The following is a 19,816-nucleotide window of genomic DNA, read 5'->3' on the forward strand; positions in this document are numbered from 1 at the left end:
GCTGCAGTTGTGTTGACCGGTGCTGCAGTTGTGTTGACCGGCGCTGCAGTTGTGTTGACCGGTGCTGCAGTCATGTTGACAGGCGCTGCAGTTATGTTGACCGGCGCTGCAGGTGTGGTGAAGTTGACAGGCGCTGCAGGTGTGGTGAAGTTGACCAGCGCTGCAGCTGTGGTTAGGTTGACTGGCAGTGCAGATATGGTGTCGTTGACAGGCGCTGCAGCTGTGGTGAAGTTGACAGGCACTGCAGGTGTGGTGAAGTTGACCGGAGCTGCAGTTATGTTGGCAGGCACTACAGTTATGTTTACAGGCGCTATAGTTATATTGACAGGCGCTGCAGTCATGTTGACAGGAGCTGCAGTCATGTTGACCGGACCTGCAGTCATGTTGACAGGCGCTGCAGTCATGTTGACAGGCGCTGCAGTTATGTTGACCGGACCTGCAGTTGTGTTGACCGGCGTTACAGTTATGATGACAGGCGCTGCAGTCATGTTGACAGGCGCTGCAGTCATGTTGACAGGCGCTGCAGTTATGTTGACAGGCGCTGCAGTTGTGTTGACAGGCGCTGCAGTCATGTTGACCGGACCTGCAGTTATGTTGACCGGACCTGCAGTTGTGTTGACAGGCGCTACAGTCATGTTGACAGGCGCTGCAGTTGTGTCGACAGGCGCTACAGTTATGTTGACAGGCGCTGCAGTTGTGTCGACCGGCACTACAGTTATGTTGCTAGGCGCTGCAGTTATGTTGACAGGCGCTGCAGTTATATTGACCGGACCTGCAGTTATGTTTACAGGCGCTGCAGTTATGTTGACAGGCGCTACAGTTATGTTGACCGGCGCTGCAGTCATGTTGACCGGAACTGAAGTTATGTTGACAGGCGCTGCAGTCATGTTGACCGGACCTGCAGTTATGTTGACCGGACCTGAAGTTATGTTGACAGGCGCTGCAGTTATGTTGACAGGCGCTGCAGTTATGTTGACAGGCGCTGCAGTTATGTTGACCGGGCCTGCACTTATGTTGACAGGCGCTGCAGTTATGTTGACAGGCGCTGCAGTTATGTTGACAGGCGCTGCAGTTACGTTAACCGGAGCTGCAGCTGTGGTTAGGTTGACAGGCGCTACAGTTATGTTGACAGGCGCTGCAGTTGTGTTGACAGGCGCTTCAGTTATGTTGACAGGCGCTACAGTTATGTTTACAGGCGCTGCAGTTATGTTGACATGCGCTGCAGTTATGTTGACAGGCGCTGCAGTTGTATTGACAGGCGTTTCAGTTATGTTTACAGGCGCTGCAGTTATGTTGACTGTACCTTCAGTTTTGTTGACTGGACCTGCAGTTATGTTGACCGTACCTGTAGTTACGTTGACCGGCGATGCAGTTATGTTGACAGGCGCTGCAGTTGGGTTGACAGGCGCGGTAGTTGTGTTGAACGTACCTGCAGTTATGTTGACAGGCGTTTCAGTTATTTTTACAGGCACTGCAGTTATGTTGACAGGCGCTGCAGTTATGTTGACAGGCGCTACAGTTATGTTGACAGGCGCTACAGTCATGTTGACAGGCGCTACAGTTATGTTGACAGGCACTACAGTTATGTTTACAGGCGCTGCAGTAATGTTGACCGGCGCTGCAGTTATGTTGACCAGCGCTGCAGCTGTGGTTAGGTTGACAGGCGCTGCAGTTATGTTGACAGGCGCTGCAGTTATGTTGACAGGCGCTACAGTTATGTTTACAGACGCTGCAGTTATGTTTACAGACGCTGCAGTTATGTTGACCGGCGCTGCAGCTGTGGTTAGGTTGACCGGTGCTACAGTTATGTTGACAGGCGCTGCAGTTATGTTGACAGGTGCTACAGTTGTGTTGACTGTCGCTGCAGTTATGTTGACAGGCGCTGCAGTTATGTTGACAGGCGCTACAGTTATGTTTACAGGCGCTGCAGTTATGTTGACCGGCGCTGTAGTTATGTTGACTGTACCTTCAGTTTTGTTGACAAGACCTGCAGTTATGTTGACAGGCGCTGTAGTTAGGTTGACCGGCGCTGCAGTTATGTTGACAGGCGCTGCAGCTGTGGTCATGTTGACAGGCGCTGCAGTCATGCTGACAGGCGCTGCAGCTGTGGTCATGTTGACAGGCGCTGCAGTCATGCTGACAGGCGCTGCAGCTGTGGTCATGTTGACAGGCGCTTCAGGTGTGGTTAGGTTGTCAAGTGCTGCAGGTGTGGTTATGTTGCCCGGCGCTGCAGTTGTGGTTATGTTGCCCGGCGCTGCAGGTGTGCTGCCTGGCGCTGCAGGTGTGCTGCCCGGCGCTGCAGGTGTGCTGCCCGGCGTTGTAGTTGTGTTGCCCGGCGCTGTAGTTATGTTGACCGGCGCTGCAGGTGTGCTGCCCGACGCTGCAGGTGTGCTGCCCGGAACTGTATGTGTGCTGCCCGACGCTGCAGGTGTGCTGCCCGGAACTGCAGGTGTGCTGCCCGACGCTGCAGGTGTGCTGTCCGGCGCTGAAGTTGTATTGTACGGCGCTGCAGTTATGTTGCCCGGCGCTGCAGTTGTGCAGCCCGTCGCTGTAGTTATGTTGCCCGGCGCTGCAGTTGTGTTGCCCGGCGTTGCAGTTGTGTTGTCCGGCGCTGCAGGTGTGCTGCACGTCGCTGCAGTTATGTTGACCGGCGCTGCAGTCATGTTGCAGTGTCAAACGAGGAAGTTGTATTGCTTTTTTTTCCTGGCATTGTTTAGCCTGAGTACCATCCCATTTTTATGCCGGGGCTCCCATACTCGCTCCCTAACAACTTTTTCTTAGGGAGCGAGTATGGTAGCCCCGGCATACAAATAGAATGGTACCCAGCCTAGGCATTGTCAGCGTCATGATACGATTCTATACACATATTTTGACAGCATTACGAAGTATCGTACAGTGTCCGGAATATTGGCATATTACTATCCCTTTTTAAGATGTCAACACGTTCATGAATCTTGACAATACCACCTTGTGGCATACAAGTGTTAGTAACTAAAACATGCAGACGAATGTCGTTCGTAGACGAATAAAGACAAAACTATTTAGTATTTACCGTTGGCTACAAATAACAGCAACAGTCCGACTGTCCGACCACCAAACGTTGCAGCCATTTTGTTTAGTGGATTGTTGATCGATTGATTCACCGGATGCCCTCAGGACACCTGTGGACAAAAATATCTTAATTTACTTACCGTTCTTCGTTATGTAGGGTTGTATACATTGCCGAATGCAGTAACACTTACCCCCTTAGTCGTTCCATTAATGTATATTTTAAGCAAGTCGTGAATTTAATGTTCACAACACCATATTTACCTTTCAAAAGCAACCTCAGGTCATTTTACAGAAGAGTGCAAATTTTTGTTTTGTGTGATGACACACCATGTTTTGGAATCTGTGGGCAAACACGCAAGGAAAAACATTAAAAGGTCATTCCATTACATACGTTTAGCGGGGAGGAAGGGTGAGAAATACGTGTGTGTGTGTGTGTTTGTGTGTGTGTCTACATGTGTATAAGTTTGTGTGTGTGTGTCAGTGTTATTGTGTTTGAACGCCTGAGTGCTGTAGGATGGCAAATATCTGGGAGTTACTCAATTTTACCGGATTTTAAGCTATTGAAACACCGGTGCACCATTGAAAAGCAGTATAGTGGTTGTGTTCGTGCATACGTATACGTGTACATTTGTGTGCGTGTTGGTATTACATACGTATATTCTGACTCGAAAAATAGTTTGCATAGGTCACACATCCAACATTTCTAGCATTTCTATATGTCGTATATTATGCAGAAAATATAATATAGTAGCGCTGTGCTCATATATCACAGTCAATATGTACATTTCTATTACCTGAGTGCCTGTTGTTACCAGTAACTCACTCGCGTTCCAGCCACGCCCATGTAAGCACCCACCCGTGAACTTCTAAATACTGACCCCCCCCCCGTAGTACTAGTGTAGCAGTGGAAGAACGGCTACATGATGTTATACATGTAACCCTTACATATTTCTTATTTCAACATGTGTGACAAATCTTTCAGAATGGTAGTTTAACTGGTACCTTACATACAGTGTATAACGGATATAAAAACGCGAAAACAAATGATAGAAACTACCAGGTTGTGTTAACAACTAGTAATACATGTAGTAAACAAAAAACATCGTCAAGAACCTACTAGTAATTAAACTTGTTTAAACTTCAGCCACTAAACGTCACTCACAAAATTAACCTTACCTGAGGTTTTGTGTTGCATAGTTCTAAGCTATATGACTAATGAAAAGAATTTGAATCCAATGCAGTTTTAGGGTGACAGCACAAAAATATTCTGTCTGATATTGACATTTACTGTCATTTCTTTCGTTTAATACTTAAAGCGTTTGAAATAACCCACAAACAACCCACGTGAGTCCTTTTACTTTTGGGTACCACCCATAAATAGCCAGAACCAGCCAGCGATACAAAACAAGCAACCGTGTTCTGTCAGCGACATCGCATTTTGCCTCACATATATCAGTATGTTATGGGAAAAGATTCAACTTACTACATTAAAAATGACCAGAAAATTGACTTTGAAAATCCAGTTTTACTGCCCTGAAATCGCGTTGGATGCCAAAGTCGACACTAAAACACATTTCCCACGTAAAATTTTCTACCTTTAAGTTACCTGAGTGCCTACTGCTAGAATCTATGCAGTGTTCTAGCCAGGCCTATAGGGTCTCCCTATGCTATGATTTTGACCCCCTATGCTACAATATTGACCCCTATGCTACAATATTGACCCCTATGCTATAATTTTGACCCCTATGCTAAGTTTCAAACAGCATAGGGGTATTTTGGGAGGGAGAACGTTCATAAATCTTGCAAAAGATAAAAAAAAAATATTATAACTTTCGAATGAAGCTATAGCAAAGGGACAACCTTAACGTCACAAAATCTGTTCCACATAAAACAAGAAATAGTGTCTCAGGGGGTTATGAGTTTCAAACGTTTTCGACTCAATGCGTGATTTTCGCCACGAAAGTTGCTCTTCTGTACCTGACCCCTATGCTATGAAAAAATCCTGGCTAGAACACTGGTATGTGTACTGCTAAGTGTACTATTACACAAGTAAGAGCTCCCACCAACGCCCATGCAAGTACTTACCCGTGAACTTGTAACTATCGCCTCTCCCTCTGTTGTACTGTTATCACCTGTAGTAGTGGCACCTGTCGAAATCTTCCTCTCAACTTTACGATCCCAAAATGTCCAGGTGGCGACAAGGAAACGAACAGTGCTCGAGAAGAAATAGAGCCGTTGTTTCCGTGTTTGTTCTCGGGGGTGATTTTGAATTAGGGCGTTAAGTTTCTCAACGCGTTGTCCCATTTCACATACCGTGTCGCGTTTATTAGCATATGGGGAACTGTTTACAGTAGTCAGTAGTAAAAGGTCAACATACACCTTAGAAAGTTTGTCACGTTCCAAAAACAAAGGTCTGTAACGCTACGTATACGTAGTACTTGCGTTGCAAAAAAAATTCTACCTTTAAGTGTATCTTATAGTATGCGTATTACTAAATGTTCCATTTTTCAGACTCCAGTGAAAAAACACTTTACGCATGTTTTAAGGTGTACTTAAAGATCAAATTTCATACACTTTTAATGTGAAATAGTTATGATCTGTTTAGCGTGGTTAAAATAAAAATTGATATTACTGCATACGCAGAGTAAATTCAACGATTATATTCCAACGTATCAAAAATGAAATCTTTCTCTTGTGAAACACACCCCTTCGTCACCCCCATACCCTAAGATTTTCACTGACAGGTGCCCATAAGTCCCATTTTCGCGATGGACCTTTCCCAAGTGTCAACAGTACGGATCCGATGGAGCGGAAGACACCTGTGAAAGAAGACAATGAGGTTTCAGTGTTTTGGTAAACAAAATGCTCCGACGACTTCCTTTGGTCAAGGGACGGTCGCATTCTTCACCGAGAATTTTTGGCCGTAGGGTTTTCAGCGAAACTATTGCAGAACCGTACCGCCGACAAGGTATACGACGACGTTTTTGTGTTGCACGACGTGTGGCGTAACGGCAGAGTGTTTGACTCGGACCAAGAGGTCCCGGGTTCGAGTCCTGACATGCCACCGATGCCCTTGAGAGAGGCACTTTACACGACTCTCCTCACTTACCTCAAGTGAAAATGAGTATTATCTGTCCTGTATTTGTTCCTATGTGTAGGATACAACACCAGCAACAGCTGCCTCTGTTCCACGTGTATTGTATTGTTACAATCTCAATAAATCAAATCAAATCAAAATTTGTTCCAATGACTGTGGCAGGAATGTTTTCACATCGCTATATAATAAACGTACAACGAATATTTTACAACACAGCTCCAGATATAAACTTATGTGTGGTAGAAAAAAAGGTAAAACACATTTCTATCGATCAACAGGTACAAGTACAGTGCCAAATGTAAACAGTAGCTAAAATTCCTCTTCTAATTACCATTCCAGTGGTCCCAAGACCAAATACCAGGTTTCACACCATGCGTGACTACATGGTACAAGTTGGTACGCTGGTATTTCTTCCTTGTCATGTGTCTATCTCTTCCGTGTTATCCTTGTGATGATATGCATTCTCGTGCAATGCAACATATGAACTAGAAAAGTAACATTTGCAAAGCAAATGCCTAATGTTTACCTTCACATATGGTCTGCTCTGATAATTCTTACTCAAACACGTTCATATATATGGTGACATGAGTTTAAATCCCTCCATGGAGGTAGAATTGGCAATTCGTACGAGTATAACGTAATGCAAAATGAACTTCAACTTCTACCTGAACAAAAAAAAACACCCAGGTATACATGGCCATATGATACAAATCATATGATACATGAGGTTGTAATTTTGTCCGTTATTTGCCATGGGTCTGGCTAATCAAAGTTAAAATCTGTACCTAACTTTGAACTAATGACTTTTACACCTCACTCGTGCAATTTGCTTGGTTACAGCACAGTCGCAGTGTTGAAGAGTAGTCTGAACGTGTTCTTTTTTGTTTACGGGACGTTTACAATGCATGTATGCAAAGAGCCCGGTGACATGACCCTGAGTACTGGTGAACCTTAAGGGGTCAGATGAAAAAGAGAGATAACAGCTAACGAGAAGTGATGCACAGCGGGAGGGGGGGGGGCTACAGGTGTCACTTACGAATGCCTCTGAGTGGCTACGTGCAATAGAGCATGCAAGCTCTCAGTGACTGCGCACAATTTTGTGGGAAGGGGGGGCGCACAAACAACAAGGCGAATTCGAAGTTCAATGCCGATGACGGGTTTGGCATTTGGCCCTTTTGAGTTTTGGTCACGGGATCAGCAAATGACTTGTGTCGGTTTCAAAAAGCAAGGTAAGGCATCAGTACCCAAGATAGTACAAAACGCTAAGGCTGAATGGCCGTCACGTGAAAGGCAGATCGCCAATGAACATCTGTAATCCAGAATTCCAGACCATAGGAATATTGGATATTGGAATAATCCAGTGTTTATCGGAATTATACTAATACACAGGACTCCGTACATACGAGAGCAGAGCTAAATATATTACGCTTTCGGATTCATCCAGAAACAGAAATCTTGTCTCACTTTGTCGGAGGTATCGATATAAACAATCATTAAAAATCTCTTATCAATGCGCACCGATATAAAAATGTCAAAGTACGCGCCTTATTGGTAAACCGCAAAGTCAAGTGGAACATGGTGGCAGGTGTGTGTGTGGCTCTGTACCGCGTAGACGACCATACATGGACGCCACCTTGGGGAACATTTCAGAACTGCACTGACCGATACGTCGTTAAAAGTAAGTGCTCACCCCAGGTTGTTGACAGTCACGTAACAACTGGCCAGTGAGCTATAACAAATCATTAATGTTATTGCCATATAGCCAATTCACACAGTCATAAACTATTGACTTTTATTAGTCCCAATATCTCATATTTTAGCCTACCTAAATTATGTATTCAGAAGTGAAAACTTTATAGGATCCAGTTGGGACCGGGTACGTTATCATGGTTACAAGAGATTTTCTTGAATATCTTTAAAACTTTGATCAACATGATATGATTACAATATTCGTAGTGGCCTTGCTACATGTAAGTTCGACAATTTCTCCTACTCTTAGCCCAACGCTGTGTTACAACTTGCTAACTTTTTGCTCTTGTCGCCTTCAAAAGTGGCAAATACAATCATTATTATGGAATCGAATGGTTTTTAGTTGTGGAAAATTGTGACTACATTTTCACTGTTGGAAACAACAAGACTCCCATTCCCAGTCATGGCAACGGCCAGTGGTTGCTTAATGTCAGAAATAACATGGGACAGAAACTCTCCTGTACTGTCAAACATCTCCACTCGGTCATTTCCACTGTCTGCCACAAAGATGCGACCTGACTCGTCTGTACAGATTCCATGGGGCCTGTTCAGCTGGCCGCCTGCCTCCCCCCACCCTCCAAACTTAAAGAGAAACTTTCCCTCCATATTATACACGAAGACAAAAGGACCTGCACTATCAGAGACTAGAATTCTTCCTTCCCTATCCACGGTAACGTAGTGTGGATATTCTATCCCCTCTTGGTCACCGATGGTCCTCAAAAGTGTCCCGTTCGGCTTGAACAACTCAACTACACTGTTGCCGTCCTCGATAACCTTTGTAACGACGACGTTGTTCTCTCTAGAATCCATGGCGATTCCTCTTGCTGCCCATCTTGTATTCTGTACGTCAAAGTGGATCACGTATCGTCCTTGTCTTGTGTACTGAGCGGCAAAGTCACTGGAAGAGGCTGTACGCTCTCTATTGTAGTGGCTAGAGTTGGTTGTCACACCACAGTAGTCCAACAGTGCAAATGAAGACGACAAGGAAGACGACTTTGGTTTGCTTGGTGCTCTTCCGACCACCCAAATGTTCCCTCCGCTATCCAGTGTGACACCGTACGGGTAGATATCCTCTTCTTCCCCAGGCAATGTCGTATGGAAAGAACTGAGGAATGTGCCTTGAAAGTCAAAGATTTGTACTCTCTTGTTTCTGTAGTCCGCTACAAAGATTTCCCCTCTGTCGGACACCGCCAAACTGCGAGGGCCACGGAACTGTCCTCTCTGAGATCCAGTGCCGCCAAATGATCTGCACTCGATCCAGTTTTCCTCAGATTTCTCGGGGTTTTCGATCCTACCACAAATATTCGGATCTAGACGTCCGCTCGGGAGGTAAGGTACGGTATACCTCCGGGTGGTATTTTGATGGTCAGACGACAGAGGGGACATGAGAACAGTACTTTTACTGTTGAGTGTTTCTGAAGACAGTCTAGACAGAAGGTATGGCCACACGGTAGCGTCTTGGGTGTCACAAACAGATCCAAGCAGACGCTGCAGGTTAGTTCTTCCACTTTGTGGAAAACTGAGAGCTCTATAAATTCTCGCTCTCCCAAAGCGGCCGCCATGATGATTTTAAAGTGTCTGTTATTGGGAATTTCTAGACTCAAAGAAAATGATACTAACAGATCTCGTAACAGCTGGCATGTGGAATATATGATGACATTACTAGCTGACTTTCAATTTACAATTTGTTTTGCTTGTGTATATGCAAAACATACGTATCTGTATAGTTATATAAAGCATCAAAAACTGTAACAAGTAGCACAGAAGCCCCCAAGCAGACCATGGTCAAAGTACGCGAGATTGTTTGCTAAAAACAAAATGGCGACTGCTCATGACAGTCATGAGTTGTTGGTTTCTATTACGCAACTCTTAATGTAAACAAAGATGCATATAGAGCTTCAAAATGTAAAATGTAACACCAGAGCCCTCAAGCGGACCATAGTCAAAGTACAATTAAGTGGCTGCTCATGATTTTGTTTTTATTACGCAACTCTTTATGTAAACAAAGATGCATATAGTGGTTTCGGCTGTTTGGACTATAATAAGCTGATTAGGGATTTTCTGACAGATTTTTTAAAAGTATGCAGCATGTAAATGAATAAATCATCGGGGGTATGAAATTTTCCATAAATTTCCCGACCTTAGGATCAGTTTGACAGCTATACTACACACAACAACCGATGTCTATTTACTGGAGAACTTAATTGACACAACAAAAGTACAGCGACTTCCGTAAAGTCTATAAATAGACGTACACATTTAGAATTAACCTAGCTACGTACAACACAACAGATGAATCAACTTATATTAATTCGTCTAAGTTCTAAACATTCTTTGATACATTTACTTCTTAATGTGTGTGTTAAGGTGTGTACGGATTTTCTTTTGTGATCCAACAAATGCAGTTTGAAATTTATCATCATCATAACTGCCACAAATACCTCTATAGCTAGGTGAAGACTTGCAAGCAGTATCCATAACACTGTACTTAGGGACTGTTTCAAACAGACTGTTTCAAAAATAACCCACATATTGTGACATAAGCACAATGTAGTGTCCATTATGTGGACCAAGGAGATAACACGATTGAACAAGCAATGGTACCCATTCGACTGCAGGCAATAAAAGCAATTGGCGATTTAAAAAGAGATACGGTGGCTCTTTTAATGACAAATTAAAGCATGCAACAGTCGGAAATAGATTCTAGGTGTTTCTACATATTTGGCAAAAGCCAAAGGCACTATACCACAAAATAGTACTACGCGATGCATATATATGTAGAAACTACGAAGACAGAGTTAGGCTCTTAAATGCTAGCCTCCGTAGCAGGCTTATAGAACTGGGGGGTTTGTGATCTTCGGCTCTTTTCTGATTAGCCCAGTTAAAAAAAACGGGGGTAATTCAACCAGCCCGGCTATGTTGTCTATATGCAATCAGAAAATAGCACATAAAAGCTCCAAAGACCCCCAAAACACCCAGTATTTGGCATGCTATGGAGGCCCCTTAAATGCACCGATAACAGTATTTTATACACTAAACACTATTGTTTCTTTGAGCAACAGATTTCTCTAAGTCTGTTTTGAATTAGATCGGAAGAAAAGTAAGCTAAACAACACCAATAATTTATTGCTGTATTATCTATAGACCAGGTGGCTTGATGATGATAAAGGCGAAAGGGTAATAACACCTATTGGCGATACCTTAGGTCAGGGTTTCTAAGCTCAGCACTAGCTAGCGCTGTTGTGGGGTAGGTTAGTGCTGCAAAATGGCAGGGTGCGATGTTTGGTGGCTTTCTTACAACGTGTTTGTGGTAGCTTTCCTGGCAAGCGGACATACTATTGTCGAAGCACAAGGTAACTTTCTACTTCATGATATGTGATGTATGTCTTGTAGAGTACGCTATGTTGACAAAAAGATACATGTATATCGGCTCTATCGGTTTATCCACTACGTTTGGAAATAGAAAGAGCGTGAACTATGCGTATTCAGCCTAAAGCCATATCAGGGCAGTAAACAGATTTTCAAGTTAATATTTTGACCATTCTTTAAGTTGTAGCATTTTGCATGCCCTATGCCATGGCATACTGATATCTGTGAGGCAAAAATGCGATGTCGCTGACGGGAAATGGTTGCTTGTTCCTATCGCGATCGTAGCTGGTTCATTGTATTTTTTGAAAAGGGAATTCTCGTGTAGCTTATTTGTGTGCTATTTCAAACGTTTCAAGTACGAAATGATGACAAATGTGCTTAGAAATTGCCGTAGATGTCAAAATCAAACAAATGCAGAATATTTTTTAATCCTTATATTTGCTTTGGATACCAAAATGGTGGCAAAACGTACAGAATATAGAAAAAAAACTTTTTGTCACATGGTACTAAAATTTAACTTTTAATTGTCTTTTTTCAAATTTTTAATTCAGCACCGGATGGCTGCACCTTTGCTCTGGGGATGAGCAGTGGCTACATCCAGAACGAACAACTGACGGCGTCTGGCTGGAACACGACCTGGCACTACCAGCCATGGGGCGCCAGACTGAACGGGGGCCGGGCCTGGCAGACTAACACCACGGACCCGTCACCATGGTTACAGGTAAGATGGCCCCCCATCACCTTGGTTACTGGTGACGTCACCACCTATCACCATGGTTACATGGGCGTATGCTGAAGCCCATCAGTTTATACTGCACGAAGGCTTTAATTACGCCATTATTGGACCTTTCCGTTATTTATGAGCAATTCAAAAAGACTGACCCAAGTTATTAAGTTCCATAAATCACAGTAGAACCGAATCTTAATTAACACCTTAAATGATAGAACGTCTTGGGGACCGCTTTTCTATCATACATTATAACATTAGTCTACATCAAAGTCAGGTTTAATTCGTGTATTTGTTCGCTATTCTAACGCAACTTGCTGCCAACCTTAAGTGGTTGCCCGTCGCTGGGTTTGCGTAACAACTAAGATGTCCTTGATCGTACGGCGACAATTGTGTAATAAATTTTAAACGAGTACTGGCTGGCATCGGAGTATTTTGCAAACACGGTGTGTCTAAAATGTGTATTTTGGTACGTGGCGTGCCCGGCATCGTCTACCAGGTACCTTTAACTCAGTGTTGACGTCACACTTAAAAAAAGTCACGGACAAGCCTCACTGGGTCAGTCTACTGAAGAAGATCAGAGGAGATTCACCAACTCCTTCGTTATCAATATTTCCTGAAGGTGTATGAAATGATTTCTTGTTCCTTAGGTGGACCTTCGCCCGCCGGTTATCCCTCGTCACATCACGTCTCTCCAGACCCAGGGGCTGTGGCAAGGCTGGGTCAGCTCTTATACTGTAGAGATCAGCAACGACACGACGGACTGGCTTCCGTACGAAAACGGGAAGGTTAGTATGTTTATGACTATCATTACCTACGGGGACGGAGGTATTGTTTTCGGTTCATGTGTGTGTGTGTGTGCGTGTGTGTGTGTGTGTGTGTGTGTGTGTGTGTGTGTCCGTGTGTGTTTCCTTATGTGTTGACAGACCAATTGACAGATGAAAAATTCTGGTAAACCTTCCCAACAAGGGACAGCGAACTCTAGACTGTAAACAAACTTTCTGCTGTTTTGAATCTTCATATTCTATGTTTACCCAGAATTTATCCTGTACTCAGTCTACCGTAATCGCAGTTTTGACAGGAAGATGCACACTTAGGGCTTGTGACAACTGTTAAGATGATTCGTACAATTTCGAATATGAAAACTTCCCTTTTCGTTTTCACAGACTTTTACTGGCAACACTGACGGGAAGTCAATCGTAGAGGTTGATGTGGACCCGCCCATTTTTACCAACTTTCTCCGGATTCGTCCAAACACCTGTAACGGTTATTTGTGTCGACTAAGGATGGAGCTGATTGGATGCGACGGTAAGACGTCATCAGATAGAACATTTCAAAAATAGCATGCGGGGATATACGTGCCAGGTGCATTGCTCTGCTTTCGTAATACTAGATTTTCTGACAAAAGTTTGAATATAGATCAATATGTTGTGTATTTTTATATTAGAAAAGTGGTTTGCAACGTTTAGTCTTCCTCAGGAAAATTTTGTTGATTGCTCAGGACACGTGACCTTAGGGAAGTGTGACGTGAGTAATGGGCCATATGCGGTTAAAAGTCGGTAACGCCCCCCGTCTCGGTTCGATAACTTACCTCCTTTTCACATTAAACGTTGTGATTTTCCTCCAGGAATTGATCACTGTATAAATGTGACTTGCCTGAACAACGGAACATGTATAGACGGCCTGGACGATTACAGCTGCGCATGCGTGCCTGGGTTCACTGGCAAGGACTGCGAAATCAGTAAGGAAAATTTTGTCATTCTTTTTTTTTTCTTTAATTTCTTTTTTCGAATGCGTGGTTTTTGGTAATGATACAGGCGCAAAAATACACTATATACTCGTCCTACATGTAGTTCGGCAATTTCCATGTTTACTGAAGGAAACATTGTTTTTGCTAATTTTCCAATTCTTCTTCTCCAAACCAAAAAGGTCAGACTGTCTGTTACCATGGTAACTAGTGTTGGGTTACATCATGCTGCAATTTTATAGCAGGAGGGATTTAGACTCCTGTCTGACCATATCTGTGGATGTGTTTGAGTAAGAATTAACAGTGCAGACCATATGCGAAGGTAAACATACTTTGCATGTGTTACCTTTCTAGTTTTCATTATTTTCTTGTCAACAGATATTGACGAATGTGAGTCCGGTCCATGTCAAAATGGCGGCACCTGCATCGACGGAGTTAATGGTTACAGTTGCACATGCGCACCAGGGTATACCGGTCTGACCTGTGGAACAGGTATGTTGCAAAGAAAGCTAATTTTATTTTCTTTAAAAAAATATTAGCTTATTATATATTGGTTGCCTGTTGACTGAATTCATGTCTTCTTCACAGATATTGACGAATGTCTGTCCGGTCCATGTCAAAATGGCGGCACCTGCAATGATGAAATAGGCAGCTACAGCTGCACATGCGCACCAGGGTATGGGTACAATGGCCTTACCTGTGTCATAGGTATGTTAACACTTTGGACAATCTAAAGACACAAAATTCTTTTCACTAGAATCTAGTGTTTCGCTCATTATGTTTACCGAAGGAAAACATATTGTTTTTGCTCAGATTCCTCATCTTTTTCTCCAGTGACTTCTGACCTGGCCAATGACATGATTTGTTGACGTCAGTCACCATAGTGACTGGTGTTGGGTTACATAATGCTGCAATTTAATGTCTGCTCTGCTCCTGTCACCATATACTAGTAGTACATGTTTGTGAATGTGTTTTAGTAAGAATTGACAGAGCAGACCATGTCCGAAGATGAACATTATGCATTTGCTTTGCAAATGTTACTTCTCTAGGTATAGATTCTTTACAAGTACGTATGTTATGTCAACAGATACTGACGAATGTCTGTCCGGTCCATGTCAAAATGGCGGCACCTGCATTGATGGAATAGGCAGCTACAGTTGCACATGCGCACCAGGCTACACAGATCTGAACTGTGGAACAGGTGGGTCGTAAAAAAAGCTGGATTTATTTTCGTTTGGTAAAAAAAAAAACAATCTAAGATTATTATTCAACTTTTGGTTTCCTGTTTGATGAATTCATATCTCGCTAACAGATACTGACGAATGTCTGTCCGGTCCATGTCAAAATGGCGGCACCTGCATCGACGGAGTCAATGGCTACAGCTGCACATGCGCACCAGGATACACTGGTCTGGCCTGTGAAACAGGTAGATTACATACTAATGAATTCAATTTTATCTGATAAATGAAAATCTTTGTACCCATTTTGTGTCTGGTTGACTCTTCGCTTAATAATTGTCTTGTCAGCAGATACTGACGAATGTCTGTCCGGTCCATGTCAAAATGGCGGCACCTGTATTGATGGAATAAATGGCTACAGTTGCACATGCGCAGCAGGGTATACACTATACAGGTCTGATTTGTGAAACAGATAGGTCCAAGGAGAGCTGGATTTCTTTTATTTTCGTAAAATAATAATGTATGCTTATGCAGATATTGGTTGCCCGTTTTATGACTTCATGTCTTGTCAACAGATATTGACGAATGTCTGTCCGGTCCATGTCAAAATGGCGGCACCTGCACCGACGGAGTCAATGGTTACAGTTGCACATGCGCACCAGGGTACAATGGCCAGACATGTAGAACAGGTAGGCCATGTGAAATTAATGTCTTCTTTGTCTCAGTTTTGTGACAATGGTTGCCTAGCTCGTAAAATATGTGCTTCCTGTCAACAGATATTGACGAATGTCTGTCCGGTCCATGTCAAAATGGCGGCACCTGCATGGACGGTGTAAATGCCTACAGTTGCACATGCGCAGCAGGATACACCGGTCAGAGATGTACAATAGGTACGCCATATTTTATGACAAAGTGAATTTCTTTAGAAATTAAAGGACAGAGCATTTTACTGTTGTGGCGCTGAAAAATATTATAGTTTTGTTTCTTTCCTTGTGTCAACAGATATTGACGAGTGTCTGTCCGGTCCATGTCAAAATGGCGGCACCTGTACTAATGGAATAAACGGCTATAGTTGCACATGCGCACCAGGGTACACCGGTCTAAACTGTGGAACAAGTAGGTCATACTGACTGTACAAAAAGTTAATTTGATTTCTTCTGATAAATGCATATTCTTGTACGGATGTACCCATTTTGTGACAATGGTTGCATCTTCACTTAATAAATGTGTTGCCAACAGATACTGACGAATGTCTGTCCGGTCCATGTCAAAATGGCGGCACCTGCACTGATGGAGTAAATGGGTACACTTGCACATGCGCACCAGGGTACACCGGTCTGACCTGTGGAATAGGTGGGTGAAAAGTAAATTTCTGAAGAAATTTCTTGGTGGAGCATTTTGCTTGTGTGTCTCTATAAAAAATATTGTGGTTTTGTTCCAATACGTTTTGTCAACAGATACTGACGAATGTCTGTCCGGTCCATGTCAAAATGGCGGCATCTGTACGGATGGAGTTAATGGCTACATCTGCACATGCGCACCAGGGTACACCGGTCAAACATGTTTGACAGGTAGGCCATTTTTTTTAAAGTGTTATTTTTTTCACTTTGGTAAGAAGTACTTATTATCGGTTGATTATTTTCTTATGTCTTGCCAACAGATACTGACGAATGTCTGTCCGGTCCATGTCAAAATGGCGGCACCTGCATTGATGAAATAAACGGCTACAGTTGCACATGCGCACCAGGGTACACTGGTCAGACATGTGTAATAGGTACGTCTTGTATTATCAAAAAGTGATCTTCTAAACAAATTATATGATAAGGCATTTTACTAGTACGTAGTGAAAAAAATATCATAGTTTGGTTATGGTTTTGCTAATTATCAATTCTTTCCTTGTGTCAACAGATATTGACGAATGTCTGTCCGGTCCATGTCAAAATGGCGGCACCTGCATTGACGGAGTCAATGGCTACAGCTGTACATGTGCACCAGGGTATACCGGCCAGACTTGTGGAACAAGTACGTCATATACACTATAAAAAAGTGAATTGTATTTCATCTGGTAAATGTATATTTTTGTATCCATTTTGTGACAACGGTTGCCTTTTCGCTAAATTGATCTAAATTCAGTAAATGTCTCGTCAACAGATATTGACGAATGTCTGTCCGGTCCATGTCAAAATGGCGGAACCTGCACTGATGATATAAACGGCTACAGCTGCACATGCGCACCAGGGTACACTGGTCTGACATGTGGATCAGGTAAGTCGTTGAATTTCTTTTTTTTGTGTAAAAACAATATAAGCTTATCCAGCTAGTGGTTGCCTGCTTGCTGAATGAATAAATGTCTTGTCAACAGAAACTGACGAATGTCTATCCGGTCCATGTCAAAATGGCGCCACCTGCATTGACGGAATAAATGGCTACAGCTGCACATGCGCACCAGGGTACACGGACATGAGCTGTGGAACAAGTACGTCATACTAATAGTATTACATATAAAGAGAATTGGGGTGTATGGGGTGTCAGAGAATTAATTTCATCTGATAAATGCATATCTTTGTATCCATTTTGTGACATCGGTTGCCTTTTCGCTAAATACAGTAAACGTCTTGTCAACAGATACTGACGAATGTCTGTCCGGTCCATGTCAAAATGGCGGCACCTGCACTGATGGAGTTAATGGGTACAGTTGCACATGCGTACCAGGGTATACTGGTCTGACCTGTGTGATAGGTAGGCTATATTACTTTTAGTAAATGAAAAGTGATTTAATTCCTCTCGTAAGAAATGACATAGGTACGTCGTATTATATGAAAAAGTGAAATTCTGTTATATCCTAAGAAATGACCTAATACACCATTTTGCTAAGAGTGCCGATTTATGATATTATGGTTTTGTTCCTTTTGCTCATCATCACTTTGTATGTTGTGTCAACAGATATTGACGAATGTCTGTCCGGTCCATGTCAAAATGGCGGAACCTGCATTGATGACATAAACGGCTACACTTGCACATGCGCACCAGGGTACACCAGTCTGACCTGTGGTTCAGGTAGGTCGTAAGGAAACCTGGATTTCCTTTTTTTGTAAATAAAAAAGATGTACTTGAATATTTGTTGCCTACTTGATGAATTCATGTCTTGTCAACAGATACTGACGAATGTGTGTCCGGTCCATGTCAAAATGGCGGCACCTGCACCGACGGAGACAATGGCTTCACTTGCACATGCACACTAGGGTACAGCGGTCTGACATGTGGTACAGGTATGTCGCAAAGAAAGTTTATTTTCTTTAAAAAGATATTAGCTTATTAGATATTGGTTTGTCTGTTGACTGAGTGGTTGTCTTGTCAACAGATATTGACGAATGTCTGTCCGTTTAATTTTATCTATCAAATACATTTCTTTGAACCAATTTTGTGACAATGGTTGCCTCTTCGTTGAATAAATGTGTTGTTCACAGATATTGACGAGTGTCTGTCCGGTCCATGTCAAAATGGCGGAACCTGCATTGATGGCATAAACGGCTACACTTGCACATGCGCACCAGGGTACATCGGCGAGACCTGTGGGATAGGTACGTCATACTACTAGTAAATAAAATTGAATCTACTTTCTTTTCTTAAATGGATATGTTCGTACCAGTTTTTGTGACAATGGTTGCCTCTTTGGTGAATGCATATCTTCCCAACAGATACTGACGAATGTCTGTCCGGTCCATGTCAAAATGGCGGCACCTGCATTGATGGAGTCAATGGCTTCACTTGCACATGCGCACCAGGGTACACTGATTCGAAATGTGGGATAGGTGGGTTATTTCGTTAACATATATACTGATCACTCCAGTATTTCCAAATCCCAAGTTATCATTATTAGAGCAGGGCATAGAAGGAATATTTTATCTTTTAGAATTCATCATTTATGGATGTTTTTTAATTTTTTTTTGTTAAAACAGAGACTGACGAATGTCTATCACTGCCTTGTCTGAATGGGGGGACTTGTATCGACGGCATCAACGGATACACCTGCCGTTGCCTAGCGGGTTTTAACGGAACTGCATGTGAAAACGGCAAGTACAGAACACGTTGTTATACATTGCATTGCGAGTCTTTGTAACACATCATTTGCTTGCCTCGATAGCAGAATTGCCTGATGTGCAAAATGAAACATCAGCTGTCAGTTGTCAAGGAGGTCATGTAACAAAAAACACCTGTGAAAACAGCGAGCTCTTCCAGATGTAGAAGTGATTAATGACTTTCTCTCTCTGGGACAGATTGAGCACAGCCATATACAAGTTACATGCTCAAAGTTCAAACTTAAATTGCAACACAAAGAAGTTCTCTTACCTAGAGCTTTCGACCTGCCACTCTGGTCTTCCTCAGTAGACTGACCCAGTGAGGCTTGTCACGTGGCTTCTCTGAAGTGTGACGTCAACCATATACAAGTTCCTTTTTTTATACCCCGGTTTGCTACAGAATTGCCTACGACAAAACTGCCTCAACTTGTGACTGAAACAGCCGGATGGGACAAAGTGACAGTTGATGATACAGTAACAAAACCGGGAGCAGAGGGAGGAACGGATTTCCTCTCCATATTTGACGTAGGCTGGATCGCCTTCTTGACAGCCGTGGCCGTGGGCAGCTTACTCCTCCTCATCTGCCTCATAGCACTCTGCTACTGCCTGTTCAAGACTTGGAAAAAGCGCAGAAGGTGAAAATTGCATTTTTATATTATCAGCAATCTATGATAATATGTTATGGTGATTTTCATACATTTAATATTCAGATACATTTTTATGTCTACCTTCGCAGAAGGAAATTTTCAAACATAATTGTTTTTGCTCCGTTTTCTCCTTTTCTTCTCCAAACAAAAAAGTCAATGACCTGGACCAGAC

General features: G+C 42.9%; 5 protein-coding genes and 1 long non-coding RNA gene across 6 annotated transcripts in view; 2 read left to right on the forward strand and 4 right to left on the reverse strand.

The window, feature by feature from the left end:
- LOC109476260 overlaps positions 1–509 on the reverse strand; it is a 39,586-nt gene extending 39,077 nt beyond the window's left edge. Inside the window, exon 1 of the mRNA XM_019777145.1 lies at positions 374–509. Coding sequence (XP_019632704.1) covers positions 374–509 — 136 coding nt within the window. The remainder of the gene's footprint in view (positions 1–373) is intronic.
- Positions 510–589: 80 nt separating this feature from the next.
- On the reverse strand, positions 590–2,162 carry LOC109476261 (calphotin-like). The gene is made up of 2 exons (XM_019777146.1): positions 1,077–2,162; positions 590–604 (listed from the first exon to the last, which is right to left on the reverse strand). Exons 1-2 carry the CDS (start codon positions 2,160–2,162, stop codon positions 590–592), a joined length of 1,101 nt encoding a protein of 366 aa, XP_019632705.1.
- A 389-nt stretch (positions 2,163–2,551) lies between these two features.
- On the reverse strand, positions 2,552–5,387 carry LOC109476408. Its single transcript, XR_002140606.1, has 3 exons — positions 5,137–5,387; positions 3,053–3,161; positions 2,552–2,653 (listed from the first exon to the last, which is right to left on the reverse strand). It is a non-coding gene; the product is annotated as an uncharacterized LOC109476408 (long non-coding RNA).
- Positions 5,388–8,157: 2,770 nt separating this feature from the next.
- On the reverse strand, positions 8,158–9,283 carry LOC109476262 (E3 ubiquitin-protein ligase TRIM71-like). The gene has a single exon (XM_019777147.1). The coding sequence runs from the start codon at positions 9,281–9,283 to the stop codon at positions 8,237–8,239; it is 1,047 nt and encodes a 348-aa protein (XP_019632706.1). The 3' UTR covers positions 8,158–8,236.
- A 1,869-nt stretch (positions 9,284–11,152) lies between these two features.
- On the forward strand, positions 11,153–13,090 carry LOC109476264 (venom prothrombin activator omicarin-C non-catalytic subunit-like). The gene is made up of 4 exons (XM_019777148.1): positions 11,153–11,250; positions 11,818–12,053; positions 12,644–12,821; positions 13,032–13,090. Exons 1-4 carry the CDS (start codon positions 11,163–11,165, stop codon positions 13,088–13,090), a joined length of 561 nt encoding a protein of 186 aa, XP_019632707.1. The 5' UTR covers positions 11,153–11,162.
- A 91-nt stretch (positions 13,091–13,181) lies between these two features.
- On the forward strand, positions 13,182–19,139 carry LOC109476303 (fibropellin-1-like). The gene is made up of 21 exons (XM_019777217.1): positions 13,182–13,301; positions 13,621–13,734; positions 14,119–14,232; positions 14,329–14,448; positions 14,828–14,941; positions 15,053–15,166; positions 15,494–15,607; positions 15,695–15,808; positions 15,921–16,034; positions 16,158–16,271; positions 16,376–16,489; positions 16,579–16,692; positions 16,827–16,940; positions 17,070–17,183; positions 17,281–17,394; positions 17,544–17,657; positions 17,862–17,975; positions 18,074–18,187; positions 18,386–18,499; positions 18,617–18,730; positions 18,878–19,139. The coding sequence occupies exons 1-21, from the start codon at positions 13,280–13,282 to the stop codon at positions 19,036–19,038; spliced, it is 2,355 nt and encodes a 784-aa protein (XP_019632776.1). The 5' UTR covers positions 13,182–13,279; the 3' UTR covers positions 19,039–19,139.
- Positions 19,140–19,816: the final 677 nt, after the last annotated feature.

This window comes from Branchiostoma belcheri, unplaced genomic scaffold (assembly GCF_001625305.1).
Source record: "Branchiostoma belcheri isolate BF01 breed outbred unplaced genomic scaffold, Haploidv18h27 scaffold37, whole genome shotgun sequence".
Taxonomy (NCBI): Eukaryota; Metazoa; Chordata; class Leptocardii; order Amphioxiformes; family Branchiostomatidae; genus Branchiostoma; species Branchiostoma belcheri.

What these genes read in the sequence shown, in the direction of transcription:
- LOC109476264 (XM_019777148.1), top strand. Translation starts at nt 11,163, where the DNA reads ATGGCAGGGTGCGATGTTTGGTGGCTTTCTTACAACGTGTTTGTGGTA. An exon ending in TACTATTGTCGAAGCACAAG is followed by an intron (nt 11,251 to 11,817) that starts GTAACTTTCTAC and finishes TTTTTAATTCAG; the next exon opens with CACCGGATGGCTGCACCTTT. An exon ending in CATTACCTACGGGGACGGAG is followed by an intron (nt 12,822 to 13,031) that starts GTATTGTTTTCG and finishes ATGTTTACCCAG; the next exon opens with AATTTATCCTGTACTCAGTC.
- LOC109476261 (XM_019777146.1), bottom strand. Translation starts at nt 2,162, where the DNA reads ATGACCACAGCTGCAGCGCCTGTCAGCATGACTGCAGCGCCTGTCAAC.
- LOC109476262 (XM_019777147.1), bottom strand. Translation starts at nt 9,283, where the DNA reads ATGTCCCCTCTGTCGTCTGACCATCAAAATACCACCCGGAGGTATACC.
- LOC109476303 (XM_019777217.1), top strand. Translation starts at nt 13,280, where the DNA reads ATGGAGCTGATTGGATGCGACG. An exon ending in GGAGCTGATTGGATGCGACG is followed by an intron (nt 13,302 to 13,620) that starts GTAAGACGTCAT and finishes ATTTTCCTCCAG; the next exon opens with GAATTGATCACTGTATAAAT. An exon ending in TGGCCTTACCTGTGTCATAG is followed by an intron (nt 14,449 to 14,827) that starts GTATGTTAACAC and finishes TTATGTCAACAG; the next exon opens with ATACTGACGAATGTCTGTCC.